At 39.2% G+C, this 25,307-nt stretch overlaps 1 protein-coding gene across 14 annotated transcripts in view; it reads left to right on the top strand.

The window, feature by feature from the left end:
• PTPRK (protein tyrosine phosphatase receptor type K) overlaps nucleotides 1-25,307 on the top strand; it is a 331,989-nt gene that overhangs the window by 173,757 nt on the left and 132,925 nt on the right. For all 14 annotated transcript variants that reach the window (XM_081907035.1, XM_081907036.1, XM_081907031.1 and 11 more), the window contains exon 6: nucleotides 10,063-10,237. In XM_081907035.1, coding sequence (XP_081763161.1) covers nucleotides 10,063-10,237 — 175 coding nt within the window. The remainder of the gene's footprint in view (nucleotides 1-10,062; nucleotides 10,238-25,307) is intronic.

Genomic DNA, 25,307 nt, shown 5'->3' on the forward strand with positions numbered 1-25,307 from the left:
ATTCATAGGCATATTGCCTTTAACAGTGGAGGTGTAACATAGCCATTGATAGCCTTATCCTCCATGACGTTTGTTACTAATGAATAAAATAAAATGAGATGACAGATAATGGTACTGCTCATGCCTTCTGCTTCAATGTGATAACTGTAAGCATTCAATTTCAGTGACTTAAGCATAGTTTTATTTGACTTTACATGACCAGTTTAGTAATTGCAGGCTGTATCACTAGGGACTAAGAGTTTCCATTAAATGGGGAACACTAATAAAACAACACTTAGATAAGCACAAAAAAAATCATTATAAAGAAGCAGGGTATTAGGAGTGCCAAAGTGAACACACATTAAAAGAACCTGTATAATTGTCATAGGTGCTAACAATGGCAGTGTGCAAGTACTTATGTTAACCACTCTGTGCAACCTAAATAAATGTTGATCCAATGTGGTTAAAAAGAGCCAACTGGAAAGTTTCCATACTATGCAGTTCTCCATATCAGATTGATGTCAGATTATTTCATTTTTATTCTCTAGGGTAGATTGTTTAACAAACAGACAAAAGCTGTTTTAGCAAACATATGTTTTGTTTTGTCTAAATTACATAATTAGATTTCCTCTCCTTTTTGTTAAAAACAATAAACACGTTTATTTCATTAAAAATTCAACCCACCAAGATAGTTTACAAGATAATGAAGCACAAAAATTTCCAACCCTCCCCCCCAAAACCCCAAGAAGTAATGTGATAGAATTTGCTCACTAACCTTGTGTGGTCACTGGGGCACACAGCCAAAAGGTGCGTCATCATTTGGGAGCATGGCCAGTGGGTGGGATACTGTACCACTTCTCACATGTTGTAAACTGTGAAGGAATCCATGTGCATAATCCTAGTAAAGGGTGTGCTTCTAGGGGAGACAAATTTAATCTGCAAAAGTTTGAACAAAAATTCCCTGAACAATTAGGCTCCATACAAATGGGGGTGTTCAGTACAGTTCTTTGGAGAGGTTTGGTTATAAAAGACTTTGCTGGTCAATGAAACTATCTACCAATTGAAGTTTTGAGGCTCCATGAGAGAAGGAGTGGCCTAAGCAGCTCACCTCACCAAGTTGGGAGGGGGTGACCTCAACATAGCTCCCTCTATATAGTTGAATATGAGTAGAGAGACTACCACAGAAGGGGACCTGAGCCAGATGGCTTATCCAAAAAGAGCCACAGGCATAAGTAGCAATACTCCAATTCCTAAACCAACAGGGATTCACACAGTACTTAGTGATTTTAATACCTAGCTTGCAACCCATCGCAGATCCATTTAAAAGTTGTTGTTAATGTTTATTTTGAAACCCAGGTTGATGTCTCACCTCTTTATTGTAGGATTCTGACGGCAAGTAAATATTCTTGAAAGTGCTTCTTCACGTAGGATGATAAATAGATGGAAACTTTGAAATATTTTAACTACAAATCATGTTGAAAAGCAAATCTGCCTATTATATATGAAAGTAACCTATTCAGAATTATAGAGGGCAAGTTCACAGTTGGCTGCAAGGTTCTGTGAAAATTATTACTTTGCAACTAGCTTTCATTGCCTCAAGTAATAGGATCAAATAATTCATGAGCTCATCTGTGATAGTATTTTCTCAACAGGTGATCACTCAGTTATATGATGTAGTAGTGCTATATCCAAGTGCTATCTTGGATATGGCAGTGGGACTCTGAACCTACTGTGGATGTGATCTTTTCCCAAAAGGCCCACTCCCAGAGGTTTTCAACCTTTTGAGTCCACAGCTACCTTGACCAACTAGATTCTTTCTGTGGCATCCCTGTGGGGCTCAGGAGCCCAGTTATGTCACCCCTTGCCTGCCTACAAATGTTTAAAACTTGGGTTGCTTGATCCTGTGTTCTACTGTGTGGGAAGATTGAAAGTCTAAGCACACATACTAGCATGTTCTAATGAACTTAGTTGGAACATACATACTACTGAGTTAAACAGCAAAGCTTTTTGGATCACATTAATTTCATGTCCAAAACAAGATCAGGTAATTCAGAACACTAAAATCCTCTGTGTGCGCGCACACATGTGTGTTTTGGGGGTCAGATAGAAGATTCCAAAAACACACCGTGTTTTTGGTTAGCTCAGTTTAAATATCTGAGCAATAGGTTTCAGAACCAACCTGCTTCATTCTATTTTCCAATTTGGGAATGGTAGTAAATGTGGTAAGCTGTCTCACAACGTTTGAGATCTCTTGTCCATGGCCAGCATAAGACGACACCTATGTGGCCCCCATCAATAAAGCCCTTTCCTTGGAGCATCTGCTGAACCATATGCCCTGGCTCTAGGTTCAGTAGTTGATAACGGAACCACTAATGAGCCTATCCATCATTGTTGAGCCTTGGCACCAACACATCATTTGGCTTGAGCAAAGAGGTTTAACCTGCCTTTGCAGTTCCGTGTGTGTGTGTGTGTGTGTGTGTGTTTTGCCACACAGATCTTGGTGCTACCTTTGACTTTGGTGGATCTGAAATGAGGAGTGTTATCACCCATGGTTAAAATGTGGGGTTTTTTAAAGCATGACTGGTAATCCTGTCAGTAATCAGTCAGTAATGGCTTTAGGTGCTGGCTAAATGCCTCCTTAGTTGGCAAGCCAAAGCTGGAAGAGGGTGCCATGGTTTCACCCTTTGAGAGGCTCATCAGCATTAATGCAGCATGATGCCTTTCTTCTCCCAGCCACAGGAAAATGTCATTCCTAGTGGAGTTGCAGATAATTAAAGCAACTGGCTGAAAATAGCAATTGAAGGATAGAAAAAGAGAACGACGAATTTGAGTTCAGTTTGTTGCAACTACAACTCTTGGCTTTTCTCTGAGATTAGGGAATATTGTGTACATTTAGATGTTTCTGCTTTCTGTTCTGGACATCATGAGGATTAGGGTGCTTCTGTTGTGGAGGATATTGCCTTTCCCCACCATGTAAGCCACAGTATCTTTATAAAAAGCAGTGTCTTCAAGGTGATGGTGCATTCATGGTTGCAAATGCTGTTGGGAATGTAGCTGGCTGCCATCTTGGGCATCTGTTGTATATTTAGAGTTTGACTGATTGGTGTGGCACAACTTCAACCCTTTTTGCATGATCATAGCAACAGGCCTAACTTTCAGATGTTCCTGCCATTTGTTTAACCTATTTATTTAAGATTGTGGATTCTCAGCAACTTTGGAAGCTGAGCGTTCCCCTATCTTTTGTCTGGCTTTAAAAGTGGGTGGCTGAAAGGAACAAGAAATGTATTGTTTCTTTCTCCCTCTCCCTGGCCTACCATACTTATATGTTGCAGAGAGTCAACAGCAAGGGGATGTCTGTGAATGGCGTGCCCGCAGGTGCCATGTTTGGGATCCTCGGATTACACATTGCCAAGGCTGCTGGGGTGGGTGGGTGGGGGAGAGATAATAAATCATGAGAACAAAAGAAAGGAGCAATTATATTGGGGCAAGAGCATATTAGTAATTATAGAATTATTTTATAAGCATTTGGAAGATAAGCAGAGTAGAACAATTTGGCATATTCAACCCATAAAGGATTCACAGAATTGGGAAAACTTACTCAGTGCTAGCAAGCAGGCAGGCAGGCAGGCAGGCAGGCAGGCAGGCAGACAAACAGTCAAACAGTCAAACAAACAAACAAAAACATGCTTTTAAAAAAGAAGTAGCCTACTAAATGGAAATGAAAATGATAGTGTGCGGGGGGGGGGGGGGGAATGCCACATATTCACCTTAAAGGAAGAATACACTTCAGCTGAAGAGGTACATCCACCAAAATGACTGTTTTAAAAGTCTTATTTTTGAAAGACAAAATGCAATAGAGAACATTGTGAAGTTGATGCAATTGTAATATTTCAAAACAGTCTGAGGGTAGAATTTTACATCTATGGTGGATATTCCACTGGTGCAAGTATTTCAGCTAGCCAGATGGAATGATCCCCCCTCTACTTCTCCCGCTGTTCTGGGGGTTCTCCTGACCCCCTCCCTTGAGCCAATTTCAAGGTATACAGGGGGAGGAGAAAGGGGAGGCTCCATGGCACAAGCGGAACTCCTTGCACAGGGCTTTGCCGACAGGGCTGGTTGGGTGAATCCCCTTAAGTATTTTTCAGACTAGTTTAGATGGGATACATCAAACTTAAACAAAAAATGGGGGGGGGGTAGCTAGATTAGATGGCTTCAGATGTGACCCTAAGCATGAATGTTTGTACCTCTCCAATGCTATATGCTCCTTTTACTTCCTGGCAATTGATAGATCACTGTAGTCTTGTATAACTGTCTTTCATCCCCATGCATTAAGATTTACAAGTGAGAACCTACTCAGATTCTGAATGCCCATAAATCAGCCTGCCTGTGTGATATATGAGAGCTAGCAGTTTGCCAGTGCCCAACCCTAGAAGATTTGGAAGTCAAATACATCTTTGTTTGAGATGAACTTCTTCTTTTTTCTTTTTGGCCAAGGATTTGTGCATGATAGATGAATATGAGTAATAAAAACTATTGATCTTTGTTTTGGAAGAGTGGAATATCCACACACTCACACCCCAAATTCAGTCTTTGGGCAACTTTGTTCATTACATCTTGAATCTATATACACAGATCTGTAATATAAAGAATGGCCGGTGATTTCCACCCATGTATTTTGCACTAGTGAAGGGTACTGGTCTTCAACAGGTGGGTTGGGACTCACCCCTGGGTTATGACCTGATCCACGGCGAGTTGCAACAGCAGCACTGCTAACATACAAATGGAGAGCCAGTGTGGTGTAGTGGTTAAGAGCAGTGGACTTGTAATCTGGTGAACCAGGTTCGATTCCCTGCTTCTCCACATGCAGCTGCTGGGTGACCTTGGGCTAGTCACACTTCTCTGAAGTCTCTCAGCCTCACTCAGCCTCACTCAAGGTTGTTGGGGAGGAAGGGAAAGGAGAATGTTAGCCGCTTTGAAACTCCTCAGGGTAGTGATAAAGCGGGATATTAAATCCAAACTCCTCCTCCTCCTCCTCTTCTTCTTCTTATTGGGGAATGGGTGGGGAGGGCAGTGGAGAATTAAGGAATGGGTTCCCAATGCAAGTTTGTATTAAAGGTGGATCCTGGGTCTGAAAAAGTTGAAGACTCCTGCTCTAGGAAACATGGAGTAGCTGTTGTTTCTCAGTAGATGTGCAAAGCATGAGACCACCCTTCCTTGAGAACACTTCCTGTCTCTCTGTACCTATATCTTTAGGTGCCAGGCGAAAATGTTCCTCTTCAACTAGGCTGTCTGCTGTTTAACATTCTATGTCCTTTTAAATGTTTTTGTGGGAGGCGCAGTATGGGTTTGTTTTGTTCGTGTTCTTGTTTTTATTAGTGCTGTTTTGTGTTCTTATTTTGCATTTTTATGCTGTGAACTGCCCTGAGATCTTTGGATGAAGGGAGTTATAGAACTTAAATAAATGAATAGATAATCAGATGATAGATAGATAAATGGATAGACAGAGATATCTCCAACGAGAGTAGTCTTTTGTGCCTGTAACTTGGTTACTTTCCCCTTTAAAAAAATTACTCGTGGAAATTACTTTCCTCCCGCTGAACAGGCTGGCAGCTCTGGAGTTTTGAATTCTTCCTGTCTCTTGCCTGCATTGGAGGCAACGCTGCTCACTAAGCCTGTTTTCTATAGCACTTTGCTTGGGCCCTAAGTCGCTACCTTCTTAAATCAATCCTTACTGGATTCCCAGGTGTATTGCTGTTACACAACATTGCTTTTAAAGATTTCTTGCTTCACACCTCTTTACTTCCCCCCTTTACTATAAAGTTAATTCATAAAGATCTCCTTGCCTTTTCCTTTTCTTTCACGACCAGAGTCTTGTAAGCAATTTATGCCTCATCTTGTTCTGTCTCATTGCTGCCCTGCAACTGTGGTGACACATGATTCAGGGGGAATTGCTGCAGGTTCAGTCCCTCCAGACTCAATTCTGCAAATTAGCTAGTGCTTACAGTACATCCAGCATTACATCATTCTTCAGAAGATGTCTCTCTTTATTATAGCTCTTGTAGGAAAGTATCTTTCCAATGTTCTTTTTCTGTGCTCTTGATAGTGTTCCCATAAAAATAGCTTTCTTTTCTTTGATCACAGCAGTCTGGCTTTTTACATCCCTCCCCCCTTTGTATCCAGCATGCATACTCTGATCTCTAATAGTAGTGCTTGCAATGTTTTGACCATTGATTTCCTAGTACTTTACAAGTACAGTAGTTTGTGGAGTCTGTCATCATAACATATTGCTCCTGTGAAAGATAAGAGTTCTTTTTATATCAGTTGTTCCAAACAGAAACTGCAGTAGGTTAAGCCCAAGCTTAATAAAGTGTCCTTATGATTAACCTAGATGGAATCCAGACCCCAGATACATGCAGTCTGGTTTGCTTCAGGAGAAGCAAGAACTTGCCATGAGCCTTGATCTTGCACATCCCTCATCCCATGCCTTCTCTTTTGTATACCACAGAAGATCAAGAATGTCCACTTTCAGTTTTAAGTTAAACACAGTTCCTTGTGGTGCCTGGTCCCAAGTAGCTGTGGTTTGTTTTTACTATAGTTATACTAAAGTATGATGCCATCCTGGTTCTTGACCTACCAGTTGAAAACTAGAGCCTTGGAACTTGTGCAGCTCACTCATATGCAACAGTGAGAATCATTTTCCATGTTTACTCTCAAGTAAGCCTCATTGTGTTCAGCTGGACTTACTTCAGCCTTTGAATATGGAGTTGAAAGCCCACATGTTTCTCTTCTGCTTTAATGACACTGCCAAAAGGGGATAGAATCTTGTATATTTTTAGGATTGCTTCAGTACATTTTAAGAAAAAACAGGTGGCAAGATGCTTTTGTTTCCTTTGTTAGTTATATATACATATACTGCATGGTATACATCCAGTTTATTTGAGTAAGCAGTATGAACATGTAACTTCTGACAGTGGGTGCAATCTTTGTTTAAATCTTCTTGACTTCAGTGGAATTCAGCCAGCCTAATTGCATACATATGATTGCAACCAAGGCATTAGGAGTCAGTTCATGTTTTCTCCATTGGCACTGAGACAGCTATTGAGAGATGTAAATTCTCATTTATCTATAAATGTGTTGGTGTATTGGCCATAGTACCACCTGCACCAACATGACTTTCCGTTCATGTTGGCTGAATTCCACTGAAGCCAGGAGTTGTATATAGTTTATTTTTATGTTTTTGTTAAAGCAACAACAACAACACAAAAAACCTAATCTGTTAATTTAGAGTGCAGGCTTACAGTGCTGAAGATCCTTGTGTCCCGTTTGGAATAATTTATTGGTAATGAATCACCCATTCTGAGTGCATTGCCCTCAGCTTTTGAGGGAAAGGGGCAGGATGTAGATATGATTAATAATGTGAACAGTATTTTTGAATACCGGTACTTGAAAACTTGAGAACTTCAATAAAATATATATAAATATTGGTTTTATAAAATAAAAGGCTTGAGGTTTCTCCAGGGAATGCTTTTCTGATGGGCCACGGAGCTTTCCTTTTTTGCTAGTGATATATAATTGAAGATGCATATTTCTCTAATATAAACTTTGTATATACATGTCACCTGCTTCTGCCTATTATACAGCAGAGAGAAATGTAAGAATGATTAGGTGTGATTTACACTTGGTGGTCTTTCTCATATTAAAATAGTGCTTTAGAGACACTGCTATATAGTAGCACTGGACAAGCAGTGCTGCAACTTCAGTCTTTATACAATTTCATTTGAGGTTTTTCTTGGAACTCCAGTCTAAAATGTGTATGTTTGCATATGAAATCCCTCTTGTCACTCTACATTCCATCTTTTGAAGCCACTGCTGTCACTTAGGTTTGAAGAGAGCCTTCCCTTCTCGGATAAATGTGATCATTTCCCCTGGCTCCTTAGTTTGCAGTTCCTTTTTTGTTTTACCTTATAACAGCAGCAGATGATAAGTTCCTCCTGGTTTGAATTTAATTCTGCCTCACTTAACTAGGTCCTCCATGGGGCAATAGCTCAGAGTCACATAAGCATCACTCTGTAGCCTCAGTGGCTGTTATCTGAGTAGATTCTCTCTGGGGATGCCTAAATGCTACTACTGTTGGCCCTATTGCACTACTTCCTAGGGACTTTTATTGTCAGATTCTTCACTGATTACAAGGCTGCAGGACACATCACTGACCATGTATAATGTGTTGTGATTTCTTTCTTCTACCTTCTGCCAGCCTGCGGTTTTGGTTTACAAACTGTGGCGGCTGTTGAGTTCCCATGAACCCTACTGACCACATTCACACAATTGCATCTTTGCCTATAAGGTGTGATATGAATGAGTTCATTGCTCATGTACGCAGCTTCTTCTAGGGGCACCTACATGCTGCAATGTAGAAATCTTCAGTTAAGCAAAGTTTAGGATCTTAGAGCACGGTCTGGTTTAATGGCATTCTTGGCATTATTAGATGTTGCCTGGTTTAATTGCTTGTGCTGCAAAAGGAAGAAGCAAAGGGGCTCTGTGTGGGGGGCAAAAGGCTTGTTTATCTTGGCTTATTAAGCAAGAGAAGATTGTCTGCAATGGGGCATTATGCATGGCAATTGCTTCCCTGCATTGTTTTAATTTTTGTAGACCATACAGTACATAACAATTCACAGAAAGTAGTCACGAGAACCTTCTTTCCCCCTCTTTTCTTCCTTTTGATATGATTAAATCATGAATGACACAAATTATTTTAAATTAAATTTTAATGTTTTGCTATTTCACGACTTGACTACAAACCTATGGCCGTCCAAAGTGCAGCTCCCATCAGCTTTATCCAGGGTTGATGGGAATTACAGTCCAGCGGCATCTGAAGGGCTTCAATTGCCCTGTCTCTGGTTTACCCTGTGGACAGCATACATTTGCATTGTTAAATGCCCAGGTACACATGTCAGGGAATCTTGACTGGATGAGGCTGTTTTGTAAAGTGTGGGAACTGTTCAGAGTTGTATATGCATAGTTCATTCATTTTGCACCTCTTTAAAAATGCTCAAATAGTCAAGTAGTCACAGATGCAGCACTGTATACCTACGATAGTGGGTAATTTACAAATGTTGGTAAGCTAACAATGTCCAAAGGGCCACAGGTTCACCATTCCCATCCTAGAGGTTGTCTGCAGGGCTTTAAGGGGGCATTCTTTAATGCTTTATCAGAAATCTTGCACAGAAATGTTTGGTTCAATATCCAAATCTGGTTAGTATTGATTAAGTACAGGCCATTGGGAGAGGTAATATTTGCTTGTTTGCTTACTATATGATAGCATGTGTTTTGTCATACCAGACATGGGGAAGAGAGACAAGAGATTATTGTTTCTGGCTGCAGTTGGGGGGAAATGGAGTTCTCCATACTTTAGAAGTTGACAGTTCTTCAGAATTCTGCCATGGTTCTCTGCTTTCAAAATATATTGCAAGAAGGTTCAGTTTTCCAAGACTTGAAATATGAGCAACTTACCATGGGTTGAATCTATCAGTCTCATTGTGTGAGCAGAACAGCTTCCGCTCATGCAGTGGTATTTTTTCTCCCTCTCCTCCCCACCCCCTGTGCCCTCAGCACCCTAAAGCTCTGGAGGGTTGGGAGAAACTAGAAAGCAGATTTTGAGCATTGGAGAGGGAGGGGAGGAGATTTCATCACACAAGCAGAAGTTGTTCACTGGAGACAACCCCATGTGTTTATATTGTCATTGTGTATTTCCTTTTCTGATATACTTCACTTGTGGATCTTAAGCATCAGGACACCCAGTACAAAGCTGCCATCTATTTTTAACAACATTTCATGGTCTCTACTAACACGAAGCCATTCAGAGTAGTGGATGGGGTGCAGTGTTCAGAGTGTAAACAGAATATTGGCCAAGCTGCCTGTAGTACCTTTTCCTTCCTCACATAACGCCTCTCTCATAAAGATGGGCGCCTTGCTAAGGTTCCATATTCCCTTTCATTACTTGCCAAGTTGCTTGTTTTGTGATCCTACCAGTCAGATGCTGTTTTAATCACCCAGTCTTTTTGTGCTGATTTCCTTTTGTTCCAGAGACGAAATGGAGAAGACATTCCTGTGGCCCTAACTAAAAACATAAATCACAGACGATTTGCTGCTACCTTTAAACTTCAGGAAGTGACAAAAACAGATCAGGATTTATATCGCTGTGTTACTCAGTCTGAGAGGGGATCTGGAGTCTCCAACTTTGCTCAGCTTATTGTTCGAGGTAATTTTTTCCCCCTTTCTGATTGCTGACATCAAATGTTTTAAAAATAAAATTGTGTTTATCTTGATAATACCTTGAACTCAAGTAATATAGTGAGGAGAAGCCAATTGGACGTTGCTGGAATCCTCATGGAATAAAACAAAAGTGGCTGGTTTCTATTTGGAAAACCACAGATTATCTAAATGATATTTAATGACATAAAAATGTTTAAATATTTATTCCATGGAGTTTGCTTTGTTTTTACACCAATAGAGATGAAAACCTGATTTAAATGTTCCCATTCATTATTATTTTTCTATAGCCTTACTGTACTTAATATTGTTATGTGTACAGAAATCTCTGAGTGGTGAGAGACATCATAGTTTCCAGCACTTATCCTAGGTTTGGTTCCCCTGGAATGAAGGTCACAGGACACTGTGGTGCTTTATCACAAATTGTGCAAAGAATATAGGACGTTTCTTTTTGTACTAAAGCTGTTCATGTGCACAATACATTCAAGGTCCATCCTTCTCGCAAGGATTCTGAGAAATGTAGTTTATTCCTGACAAAGCTGCAATCTCCAAACTACAATTTCCAGGATTCTTTGGGGAGGGTTGTGTGCTTTAAATAGGCTTCAACTGTATGGTGTGTATCTCAGTTCTAGATCAAAGTTAAGGAAATAAAATTTGTCTCCCATTGAGGAATGCTGACATTTTCAAAGTCATCATTTCGTTTTTATTTCAAGTTCTTAAAGTATTTAAAGTTTTACAAATTATGTTTTGTACTATTTTATATACGCTGCTTAGAGGTTTTGCTTGATTAAGTGGTCTATAAAGTTGGTCAAAACAAAATGAAAAATAAATATATTTTCAACAACTCATTGAGTTCTACCTAAGATCTTAGATTTAGGTAGGCAGCTTTGTTGGTCTGATGCAGTTGAAATACATTTTTTTAAAAAAAATGTCCAGTAGCACCTTAGAGACCAACTCAGTTTATTCTGGGTATAAGCTTTTATGTGCATGCACACTTCTTCAGATACACTGAAACATATGTCACCAGACCCTTATATATTCTTCTGTTTCAGTGTATCTGAAGAAGTGTACATGCACACAAAAGCTTACACCCAGAACAAACTTAGTTGGTCTTTAAGGTGCTACTGGACTATCTGTCTGTCTGTCTGTCTGTCTGTCTGTCTGTTTATTTATTTATTTAGACTAAGATCTTAGCGTTATCGGCTGCATCAGCCGATCAGCTTGAGTACATAGAGTTCCTTGCTTCCCGCTATATTTGAAAAGCAATATGCAGTAGTAATGCTTCCTTGTTTGTCTGGATAACCACCAAATAAACCTCGTTAGTCAAAAACATACCCTGGGGGATAAGCTACCCTGGTGTTAAAACTCTGCTGAAAATTAACTATAGTGACAGGTCCTATATCTCGATGGCACTTTAAAGCTGACATCCTGCTACATGGATACAAAAGATGGTAATTTTAAAGGAAATTTTTGGGCCACTGATACGAATTGCCTTTAATAAGAGCTGGCATAGTATTGCCCATTGTCAAAGATGACCCAGGGGTAAGAGTTTATTAGTGCATTTCTTCCTAAACCGAAAGTGACAGGGCATGCTTAAGGTCTTTTTGTTGCTGTTTGAAACAAATGAAAATTTCAGTGTGGAGTTCCCATGCTGAAGAGTATCGATCTACGTGTTCCCTCAGCCGCAGGAAGAAGAAAAAAGATACGATGAAATGCAATTTACTTTGTCATGTTCTGAGTATTGCTTCCATATCATTTTGAGTAATGAGAATATCTTCAGCTTGTAGAAGACAAACTTTGACAACACGGGTTATTAGTGAATGGAAGATGAATAACAGCAGCTGCTGATAAAATGTGTGTTAAAACTGGCCTTGTCTGATTGCCCAAGTATGTTAGATTGACTATATATTTAAGGTGTGCAGGTTAACAGTTACAACTGGCATGCCACTGTGGAGGATGAAAGCAGGCAGGGTAGAATTAAAAAATAAAAATATCTATTACTCTATTGAGAGAAGCTTTGTGTTCATATATTTTTGTCTTTATTACTTGAAAATTGGAAGTTTCATGTATAAATGTCTAGAAATATGACAGAGGAGCCTGCCATGTACAGTGGTAGCTTGGTTCTCTAACTTAATCTGTTCCGGAAGTCCATTCCAAAACCAAAGCGTTCCAAAACCAAGGCACACTTCCCCATAGAAAGTAATGCAAAATGGATTAATCCATTCCAGACTTTTAAAAACAACCCCTAAAACAACAATTTAACATGAATTTTTCTATCTAATGAGACCACTGATCCATAAAATGAAAGCAATAAACAATGTACTGCAGTCACACAATCAGTCAGTCAGTAGCTGAACTGGGTTCCACAGTCACAAAAACAAAAACAAAAATGCTGCAAAAAACATACACAAAATAAATAGCAAAAACAGACAGACCTCACCGTAACACTCAAAAACGGAAGTGTGGCACTCAAAACGGAAGCGTAACACTCCAAAAGGTGCACGTTCGGCTTCTGAAAAAAGTTTGCAAACCAAAACACACACTTCTGGGTTTCAGTGTTTGGGTCCAAGTTGTTTGAGTACCAAGGCGTTTGAGAACCAAGGTACCACTGTACTAAATCAGACCCTTTGTCCAATGGGTGGTGGCTGTCCAGAGTTTCAGACAATAGCATTTCTCAGCATTACCTAGAAGGATTGAACCCAGAACTGTTTGGATACAAAGCAATGGGATCTGCCACTGAACTATGACCCTTCCCCATTCATACAAGTTATTGCTAGCCACCATCTAGACTTGTCACTGAGACTCCTTCACATTACTGTAGTAGAGCTTAGGTGACTTATTTCATTGCATTCTTTTGACTTCACATACAAGTTTTATAGTTGAATTATGTTTACCAAAGGGCTTTGCTGGCATCTGTCTGTCTCACGAGACAGTGGAAGATTGTGCCTTTGGAGGTCGAGTCAAACCATTGGAGAGTTACAGCTCCTGCTGTAGCTGTAGAGACGGATGCAGGAGAGACATGTTTTATTGCAGCTGGGGTAGATGAAGGTGTACAGTTTTGCTGCTACAAGTGCACCATGACATTTCTTCTCTCTGCCTTCCTCCCAGTGATCATTCCTCATCTGGTCACTTCTGTGGATTCTGTACAATGTTTATAGTTGAATTAAGTTTACCAAAGGTGTGCCATGTCAATAATGCAGTGCTTGTGACCTGTGACGAGCTGAGAGTTATAGATTTTAATTGATTTCCATGCCACAGCTTTCACACTTTAGTATTTGTATTAATAGGTGTCTTATCCCATCACTCCTGCAAGGGATCTGACTAGTTTTGCGTAGGCTGACAAAACTAATTAGAGTGAATAATCTCCTAAATATTCCTTCAATATCTTAAAATGAATTTGGTGCCTGGCGTTATTCTAATGATCCAGTCAAGTTTCCCCAAAAAACAACAACAAAAGGCTCTTTCTTTAAAAAGAAAAAGGCACATATCTCTCAGGGAAATTGATAATCGATCCCTTTTTGTACCATTTGTAAATGCCTTGGAGAAACATTCAAATTGTAAGACTGTGTGGCAGGGGTAAGGTTCATTTTCATCAACTCTGACATTCGCAGGAAATTTCAAATATCACACCCAAAATCAAACCATGTACACATTTAACTACTTGTGGAAAGGAAAACAGAGTATGTGTAAAAATCCATTTTATAAAAATATAATAATAACAATAATATTAATAATAATAGCCCCCCCCCCATTTAACAGGCCATATATTATTTCGTGATTGAAAGCCTGGATAAAGAGGAATGTTTTCACTGTCATCATGTAATGACAGCAGTAAGTGACCCTCTCTGGAGAGAACATTCTACAGATGGGGAGTCACCACAGAAAAGGCTTATTCAAATGTGCCCACAGAGGCCTTCCTTGATACCCACCATGTCCCCATTTCCTTTCCACTGAAATTAGACCTAGAAAGCATTCTTTTGTAGCCAATGAACTACATTGTGGTATGCAGTTTGTTGTGGGGTGTGTGTGAGAGAGATCCACAGCAGTTTCTCCAATTTGCAAATGTGCCCACAAGCCCCCAAAGCTTGGTGGCCCTTATTCTATAGTAAAGCCCTGTGTTAATTTACCAAAACTGAGAAATTAGCTAAAAGTAACACATTACATGCAGCACAAAAACTTTGGTTATGTAACATATATGTGACCAAGCTGCTGAATACATTGCACGACTCAAGGGCACTTAAGTGAATCTTATTCCAGATACTCAAGACTTAGAGGGGCACTTGGACCTCATTGACCGAGCTATGCAGGCTACTCAGATGGTGTTGTGTAACAGCCTGAACTTCCCTGCCCTGTTGCTTGTGCTGCTTTACTTTTTCAGATAGTCAGCAGACTAAAATCAGAGCACAAATCCTTCAGGCTTGAGAGCCAAAAACATTTCATTTGAGTGCTGCATCTCTTAGAATAAACAAGATATTTTTACTACTAAAATTAAACTTTATATTTCTATGGCAAATTTGATTAGCGCCTTAGATATAAATTGTGTATATGTTTGTAGGAAAACAGGCTTTAGGTCCCATAAATATTTTGTAATGAAGCAAATAGCCAGTTGGCTATTCATATCCAAAATGTGCTTGGTTAGGTTTTCTTGAACTGGTAAACACCAATATGTTTAAATTATAAAACTATCCTTGCATGATGTGGAAACTGTTAAATATGGTTATTTATAGTGAGAAGAGTGTTGTTTGCTTGCATTGACTGTTTAATGACCCAACCAGCACTGATGCACATACAGATACAGATTATAAGAACTGATGCAATGAAACTGTTCATTTCTGAGAACAGATTATATTAGTGCAATCCAGACATCACCATTGCTCTTTGAATTTGTATCTGTTCCTATAAGAGTGTAGAATGTATTCATGACTTGCTCAGATTGTCCATATTTAACAAGAAATTAAGGCATGTTTATAGGTGTACTAAAGCATAACTAAATTCCAGTTTTTTATTGTTCTTAGATTTTGTTGCTAGCTTTGCTTCTCCCTTCAATCTCTTCCCATACTTAGGTTTGTTTAAAAAATGAGTGCTTGGGGAAATACAGCAGGAAGGCTTTCACAGTATTTATTTAAATGATTCCTATCTGCCACTCACTGTTGGGTACAAAAGAAAAATCTACTGGGTTTGACATCTCTGTAGTGTTGTGCTGGATTGGTGAGCCGATGTATGGTAATGATGAAGAAGGAAGCCGCTTGGAATTCAACCTAGATGGTAGAAAATGCAAGATGTCAGTGAAGCCATATATTAAAGAGAATTTGAATTGGAAACAGAATCCCAACCTGCCACTGGGGGCATTTTGATCATTTTGATGTATTAAACTTTTATAGCAGCATTCAGATGAAGCTGAATTACTATACTTAATCTTGGGTGGTTTATGGTCTGCTGAGGTTTTAAAGCAGACATTGTTTGAATGAGTGAATCTGGGGTTAATAATAATTTCCCCTTATTTTTGTACACTGGGCGTGTGCAGTGTGTGTGTGTGTGTGTGTGTGTGTGTGTGTGTGTGTGTAAACATCGTACAGTGTTAAATTGAATTGCTGACAACTTGAACAGCCTGAAATGTTGAATACTGTGTATTGCACCTGAGATTATTTTGTTTAAACAATACTATATGTCTGTGTTTTGTGTGTTCGTGGATGTGCACCCACCATATGCTTGTAATATTATATATTGTGTGCATGTATGTGCATCGACATTAAAAAATGCACCCATGACACATATAACATGGTGGAATAAAGAAGCAACTTTACTTTTTCCTACAGCAAAAATCTAAATTCTGTATGGTTGTCTTCTTTGTCAGTAACCACAGATGAGCTTTCCAAGTCCTGAGCACGGCAGTAAAAAGAAATCAATTACTATTAGAGTGGCACTCTAGGTTAGAGGCATTATGGGGTTCACACTTGGTTTTGCAGCAGGGAGATGATACTTAGCTGCAAATCAGGCATGATGCAAAAGATGGATGAGACAGAGTTCAAGGAGCAGTAATGTGAGGGTCCAGCACTATCTTTCCAAGCTGTCTCAGCAGCATGATGGATGGCTTGGTAGCAAGAAGCAATAATACTTGATGATGAAAGATTCATCTCCAGATCATGAGCCACTACAATGCCTACCTGGCTGGTGCTCCAGCAACACAGTGATTCCTGATTTGTTATAAGGATCTAAATTACTGTACTTAAGCAAGCAAACCAGGATGTTCAATTAGGAACCAGGGTTTTTTTTTTTTTGGCAGCTGCTAATGAAGAAGGTAGCGTATCAACCATTCCTGCTCATTGTAAATGTAATTACCCCATATTTATGCATAGTACTTGTTGATGAGATCTTGTAAGCTTATGCTAATATGGTCTGTAATTTGTTACCTCTAGAAATCACTCTCTGTGTGCCTTCTGGTCATTATCGTGAAACATGATAAATGATCTCGCCCATGAGGTGTAAATGAAAATGAAATGGATAATTGGATGCTATGTCTAAAATGTGGCTGGAATAGTTTTTTGCAATTATAATTAATTTTTTTCCTCTTCTGGTTTGAAATAAGGTGCTTTGCTATGTATCAGTGACCTTTAATCATCTTGGCTTTTGTATTGTTTGAGAATAATTTTTCAACAGATGGAACAAGGCACACTCAGAATAGTTCACTTAAATCCTTTTCAAACAGTTTCAAATATTTGGCTGTTTAATAATTCACAGGAAACCACTAATCATGACTTGCCTAGCATAGTTTATAAAAATAGTACATTTATGAGCACTTTGCTGCTGCATCTATGATACTCTGTTAAACTAGAGTTGGTCAGTTATTTATTGGGTCAGTGCAAATACATTGCTAGTGGGCCGTGTATATGGGTGAGAGAATGGCAATGAATTGTCCAATGTAACCCGCACAATATTTCATATATTGGGTTAAGAGCATACCAAGGTTCGGATTAACATATGTGCAGATGTAATGCCAAACCATAGCTGGAAGTGGGGTTGGTGGCAGTGTATAGTCCTCTAGTACTTTACCTATCCCTTATTATTGAATAGTGGCTGGATAGATAGATGATGATAGATAGATAGATAGATAGATAGATTAGATAGATAGATGATAGATAGATAGATAGATAGATAGATAGATAGATAGATAGATGATAGATGATAGATAGATAGATAGATGATAGATAGATGATAGATAGATGATAGATAGATAGATAGATAGATAGATAGATAGATAGATGATAGAATGCCCTCATAATATAATTCTCTAGGCAACCTACAATAAATTAAATTTAAAGCAGGACTAAAAACATAACAATTATGCCTTCAAATGTCACACTAAAATCCTGAACCAGCAAGAAAGACTAAAAGAAAAACCATGGTTAATGATTGGCTAATATTGCAGCTGCATACCAGCCCATGGAACGCTCATGATTTGTTGTAGATTGCCATGACTACAGCTGTGAATATTGTCCATCTCCGTAAACAAAGCAAAATGTATTCTGTAGGAGAAACTTGTGTTATGTCCTGATATATCAATATTTATATATAATTTATGGGTTTTATCCAAGAAAGAATTGGCTTATCTGTGTGACCCTTTTCCATTTTTCCAAAAAGCTTATCAATAATTCAAACCAAATGAATTATGAGAACCATAGGGTTAGAATACTTACCACTGGGAAATCCATTTATGCTGACTGTGGGAACAAAGGCTGACAATGAAGCAAAATATTAGCACTGGTTTGTAAGCAAAAAGTGGCCTTCTGGTTTTTGGAATAGTTTAGCAATTGTAATTCAGTAGCATTGTTAGTATTTTATTATACTAAACTTAGAAGAAAGGTGACCAAGTGTTCATGGAACACCAGTTTCCTTGTGTTTTATGTGCATATCCAAATATTCCCGAACCATCCAGAGAGCATAATACGGATTGTTTGAGGCCAGATCTAGAAACTGTGAAAACAGAGAGAAAATACTGACCCCTGTAATGCAGAGGATGTTTGCCTTACTTTGCTTTGGTTTGGTGTCAAATCAGGTTGATCACATTCTGCTAAAGAAGAAGGAGAAATAATTTTGATGGTGAAATATTATAATATAAATAAGCTTGCTTCTTTGAAGTTGGAAATTTGGTTGCAAGACAAACAAAAATCATTCTAGCTCTGTCACCCTGGTTTATTGCCAGATCTTTAGGCTTCATTATTATGGAGACACTTCAACAGTTAGTCTGAGACTGCGTTAGAAATGCCTTCACCCATTGGAGTGGCACAAGTTGGTTCTAGCCCTGACCCTGCTCCACAACTTCTTTAAGTGCTTCTGCTTAGCTGGGATGTGTTCCTGAACTGTGTTAATGCCTCTTGCTTTTCTGGACGAAGGTTGGAGATGTGCATGTATAGAAACTGCTGGTTTAAATTGGCTGTCGTAAAGGCAAGAGTTGCATCTTTTGCTCCACCCATTCTTTGTCTCTGACCTCACCTTACCTCTGGCTCCCCACAACACTGGCCTGTGTGCGTGCGCACCCCCCCCCATTGTTGCGTGGTAGAGAGTAGATTGCAATGACTCCTGACTCTCAATTGTTTAATAATGGCAGCAACAAAAGGACCCCTCTCAAATTATCATCAAATTATCCTCAAATTATACTACTGAAATGAAAAAATCTGGGGGAGGTAACCAGAAGTGGTGGCGACAGGGTTACTAGGAAGGACTGTGAACTCAAAAACAAACACCTGGCCTCATAATTCTTCAATTCTTAGTGTGTGTGTTTTGCACTTAAGCTGAAGTGAATGATTGCTTTATTTAAATAAGAAGGTCACATGTGCAATGGACACAAAGCGAATCCTGCTTTTAACTTCTGCTGACAGTGCCTAGTTCTAAAGGACTGATCCTTTTTTATTATATAAGGACAGATTGTAAAATGATTGCAGTGGTGTTTCAAATTGAGGTGAATAAAATGCCACGGTGATGCGCAGGTTGTGAAATTCAATATTCAGGAGTTAGCAGTTTCCGCTGCAAAATCATTCTTCGTAGTTCAGCATGCCAGGCAGTCAGGAGACATTGAGTCACTAAGATTAAACGCTCCCACCTATACAGTTATGTATGACTTTTGTATGTTATACATAAATTTGGCATGTTAAGTGGGAGCTTCCATGACTGCACTGAACTATGGTAAACACACACACCCCTCTCTGTTTTTTTAAAAAAGTTTATAAATTTTTGAGAATACAACTTCAAAAAATCAATAGGATGTACAAATCGAAGGAAAACAAAAAACCATAACTGACTCAGAGTGCTGAATTTTGATTGTTGCTGGGAACTGTTAGAAGTCCCAGAGGTTGCAGTCCTAAGTTTGTCTACCTGAGATGTGTGAGACCTGCTGGCGAAGAGTGGGTAACATGTTTAAAAATGATAATAATTCCAAGTCATGACTTAACACTAAGTTGATGAGCACATCTCTCCTCTTCCTGTGTGGCTGGGGAGGAGAATTTGCAAAGAATTCTGGTTTGTCATTGTCATGCAAACCAGGAATCCTGGCTTACAGCAAATCTGATCAGTTTCAAAAGCAAGCCAACTTCAAGCCATAAGTTATGATGCTGGCTTGTTTAACTAACCGCAGTTTAGTGTAACTCAATATTCCTGGCTTTGTAACAAGTAAAACTAATTTCTATAGAAGTTTGCCTCCTGGCTGCGCAAGGGGAAGAAGGAATGGGTGAGACCAGATCTTTGATCTTTGCATCTAATCCACAGAGTGCCAAATGTTGGTTTAGTGTTTCATGTAAATGCAGCCAATACTTGTTCATTGTTATCTCTGGCTTCTTGCCCAGTTTTGGTATCATGCCTTGTACTTAACTTGCACATGGAATCAGTTCCAAAAAGATGTGATCAAAGTCTTGGGGTTTCTGGGGGCTGTGCTGGATTTTCATAGGTCACAGTCTATGACTGAGCACTGATGTAAACACAGACCCTGCAAGTCTGCTTTCATGATTCAGCTGTTAAACAGTTATACCACTCTTATCTATCAGGCCCCTTGTGTCCACACCTTCCTCCCCCTGGTCATATTTGTCATCACCTGTAAGTGAGGAAAGTTTCCTAAGTGTCCTGCAGTTGGGAGACAGAATCTATGCATCTTCTGCCTCAGACACCTAGTTGTGAAACATTTAATTAACATGGCAGGGGGCAAATGCAGAGGAGACACTACTAAGCAGTTGAGAAGAGGCAGGGCTGAGGGGCTGCTAATCTCAGTATGGCTGAACAAAAGTAATGTGAGGAGAATGCTGTTGTGCGCAGGTCCTGTTTGTGGGCTTGGCATCTGATTGGTCACTATAAGAACAAGATGTTGGACTAGATAGGCCTTTGACCAGATCAAAGAGGACTCTTCTTTTTTAATCGTATAGATCTTTATTGAATTTTAACATAAAAATTGGCAGAATAAAACATAAAACAGGTAATTTAGAAACAAACCCCACCCCAGCTGGGCTCTTCTTATGCTTTCTGTTTCCAGACGGAATGATTTTGTGTGCTGCAAAGGCTCTGCTTTTTGCCGTCTGCATCCACGTGGCTTGCACAATATGTTGTTATCAACAAATCAAAGAACAGGCTATTGAGAGTGTCTGTACATGCTTGGTAGCATTCTCCTTTGCATCCGAATGAAAGCCTGCACTGCATAATACAAAGCGTAATAGAAATGAAAAGAGTCACAAAGTCTTCTTGGTTCTCTGGAGAAATTGTTGAAAAATCTGCAGATCTGGATGAATGGAATTAACAAATCCCATAAAGTGGTTGTCCACCTTTAAAGGGAAACACTTGGTTGATGTTAAAACAAGAACAAGGCCTTATTCTCTGTTAGACTATAGCACATGGCACTTTTTCTATTCCCATTTTAGGCAGGGTGCTGATTTGGGAACTTAATTTTTGGAGTGGTTTGTGAAGGGGATTTCCCAATAGAATGCCCAGTGGGGTGTCAGGAGCAAAGGACAGAAATCCATGTTGCCCTAATTTTTTATCTTTGTCCTGAGCTCCTGGGATCTCAAGGGAGCTCAGTGACTTCAAAATGAACAGGCTGGCTGTTGATTAACTGCCCTGGTCAATAGCATACAGTCCTTACATTAATAAGGAATGTTATCTGGTAGGAAAGAGCTTAAACCAGTGTGTGTTTGGAGAAAGCCCAGTTCAATCCTATCTCTCTTTCAGTAGTGCTGCATCCTGGGGCACCCTTTCTGTCAGTTTTCTCTGGACCTCCTTAGATTGACTAGGATCTCAGTCTCTCTCTGCGTTTACAGGCAGAGACACACAGTATTTGTGATTGTGACTGTATGCTTGTGTTTTGAATAGGATTCATAATCCAGAGACGACTGTAGCAGATCTCCCACCTTCACCATTAGCCCCATCCAACAATGGACGGGGAGTGTGAAAAGTGGGGTGAGCGAGCTAGCTCTGCCCCTGCCCTATTGCCCTCCACCCCACATATTTTCTTTCCAGATTGCTATAACACCTGAGTATACTTTATTTCTAAATTGATGGTACTGCTTGCAAAATGTGATACAGAATTAGTGTTGGCTACTTCATGTCTTCCATAGTACCGTGATCTCAAATGTCCTTTTTGGGGGTACAGGAGTCAACGTGCTGGTCAATTCCAGGCTGCCTTTAAGGTGCCATATGTCTCTTTGCTGTCATTTTATATGCAAGTGCAGTTTTATCCCCCCCAGTAGATGATCCCAGTGTTTCCACAAGCTTGTAAGTGACATTTACTTCTGATGCTAACCACATTAACTATGGAATAAACACCATTTGGTTGTGGAAATAAATATAATAGTTTAACAGTAAAAATGAACCAAGATCCCCATCTTGAACTGTGTACATGCTAGCTGCACCATGAGCGCATTTGTTTATTAAAAGAATAAAGGTTGCTACATGCCAGTATCAGCCCCAGTAGATGCTCACATACCAGTGCCAATGCCAGCACTAGCTGCCCCACTTTTGGTTCCTGATTAAACAGTGTGGAAGCAAACTTTTTTAAAAAAAATCATCACAGGAGATAAATTGTGATGCAGTTTTCCTAGTAGAAGGAATCCCCAGATTCTATGAACCTAAATTCAAAACAAACTAATTCTTCATAAGATTTGCCCCTCCAATGCACAATGTATATTTAAAGCTAATTTGGACCTCCAACTGAATCTAATCTCAATGATGAAGCTAGCATTCATGATGACAGTTCATTTGCTGTGAAATTAAGATGTTAAATGTCAAGCTTATGAAGGTCAATCACATTAAGAACAAACACTAAACTGTGCAGAATACCATTCCACCAGCTCTGCTAGTGTGGAATTTTATTTTGAAATAGAGTTAAAAATGCAGGCAACATCTGATTCTCGAGAGGAGTTTTATAACTGATACAGTGGCTCACTTTAGGCGTTTTCCCCACTGATTCCTAATTGGGGATGCCCTCAACCTTTGACTTCAAAGAACAGGATACTATGTTTAGAAAAATATACTTCAATTAACAGCATGCTTGTTGTGGATTAAACTATGCATTCATAAGGATAATATATCACTGCATAATACATTTTTCTTAGGTTGGAGGCACAAAGAATATTTTTATATTAGCATATACATTTTGGTTTTAGGCTCTTGAAGACAAGGAGATGTTTATAAAGTCTCTGCATGTTTCAGTAAATTATGCATGAATTTTAATCAGTTATTAAATGAACCAGTAATTGTTGAGCAGCATTATTAATATTCTTCATAACACAATACTCTATCAGAGCCAGAGGTGTGGTGTAACTAAGAATCCCAAAAGTACACTAAATGACAACTGAAGCATGCAGTCCCAATATACCAGATAAACTTTTCTGATGTTACCTAATTAAGTTTCCTATTAATGGTTCTCATTCCTTATTCTACAACCCGAGCTATCAAATATTCCCCAATTATAATTTCAAAATTACAGAGTTTACTTTCCTATTGCAAGTAACCTGAAACTTTTTGCATCTTTAAACAGAAGTTAGTGGGCAAAGTCTGAAGCTGTTAGACATTGGGTTTATATCGCACCGTTTTCATATGTATATTCCATGACAGCTTTATAGGTATATAGCCTGTAGCAACTCTTAATTTAAAGAGACAGAAGGGGATGATATTTTAGCTTGCTATCCCATTGCTATGACTCACAAGGTTGATTAACAAGCTCTAGCGGATTATCTCAGCAAATCCCAATTCAATTTCTGAAATTATATTTTTGCAAAGTATTGCACGATAGGAGATAAGAGTAGAATGTGGACATACCACACAGTGTCGTAGCTAGAGCTGGACCGTCAGGCCAAAGTCCAGAGCCCTGCACCCCAGGGTGTTCCCAGAGAGCATCAGTGGCCAACAGGCCAGGACAGTAGCACCTAGGCTGGTGGGCATGCCAAGATCCACTAAGACTTGTTGCTGCAGCATTCATTTATTCATTGCATTGCATTTATATTTACATTCCACCCTTCCTCATTTAATCCCCATGACAACAATGCGATGTAGGTTCCCCACTCTGATGTACACCTGCTGAGCAAGAAATGATAAGAAAGAGGAAAAGCCTGCAAAGGGGAAGGTATTCAATCAAGTGGCAGGGGATGGTTGCTTACCAGGATTTATTTATGAGTAAACATTATAGAAAGATCATGGGTGTGAGGAAAACAATGGCTGTATAGCACTGTATTACGTGTTGTATGGAACTACTGTTTCAATTGTGCCTTAGATAGGACTGAAGGACCCCAGAGTATGGAAGAAGCAACCAGAGTTGGTGGGTTTTCCTTTTCTAGTGTAACACCCACTTTTGGTTGGAACAGATAAGACTGGGAGTCCTCTACCCTCTACAACAGTATTCCAATATTGCTTCCTTGCATTGCTCACATAGAGCTGGAGAGGGGCAAGGACAAAGTGGGGCATTGGCTCCCTCAGTTGTATCCTCTTTGCCAACCCTGTCGGGAGAAAAAATAACTAAAGAAGAGCAGGTGGTAGCCATTCTATCTAGAGCTGGAAAAATGCTTATTCCTGAAAAAGACTGTGCTTGTTGTTCAGCTTGTTTATTTGTCCAAATATGTTTGTCCAAGGTTATGACACAACACAATTGCTTTTTATTCAGTAGATAAAAGCTGAATGTTAGGTGTTTTAATTATGATTCTGAAAGATCTATTCAAATGATAAGCAAATAAAACCATTCCAACAATATTAGCCAATCATTAGGAGATCACAGAGTCCTGGAGAAGGAAATGGAATGATTGGTAAATTTCACTTTCTCACTTTCTCTCATTTTTACGATCTTAAATTCAGTTATCCATATTTGTGCAAATGTTTTGTAAAACATCCTCATTAAAATGCATCAGCATCTAAGCGCTATTTTTGCATCCAATAACCCCCAGTATAATGCATTTTTGTATGTTATTTTCTTTGGTACAAGACACTACATTGCAAAATTCGCAAAAGAATTTTGAAGAATGGTTGCTTTTCATTTTGCATATTGTTCCAGAAAGTGCACATTTCTCCCCCATCTTCACCTGGAGATGACCCTTTATACAATAAGTACCTGGAAACATAGGGTTGTTGGTTTGTTGTTTTGTTGATTTTTTATATATAGATATACTATTTATCTTCTCCACTTTTCACAAAATATATTAAACTAGCTTATGATATAAAATACAATAAGATCCAACTTTTGAGCTGGAACATAAATGGCTGTAACATTCCAGGAAAAAGGAGAAAAATCTTTCACATTTTAAAAAAGGAACATTTGGACATTATTTGCTTACAGGAAACACATGTGACCAGGCTCCACAGAAAAGTGTTAATAAATAAAAGACTTGGTCAGGAATTTATATCTTCGGATACAGTTAAAAAGAGAGGTGTGGTAATTTATGCAAAAGAGAGCCTTTCACCTAAATTTCTGTTTAAAGATGAGCATGGAAGAATTTTGGCGATAGAAATACAACATCAAGGGGAAAAAATACTGATATTAGGAATTTATGCTCCAAATGAAGGAAAATCGGAATTCTATAAGAAGTTGCATGAGACCATGC

Source organism: Podarcis melisellensis (genome assembly GCF_964234715.1).
Source record: "Podarcis melisellensis genome assembly, chromosome: 3".
Lineage (NCBI taxonomy): Eukaryota > Metazoa > Chordata > Lepidosauria > Squamata > Lacertidae > Podarcis > Podarcis melisellensis.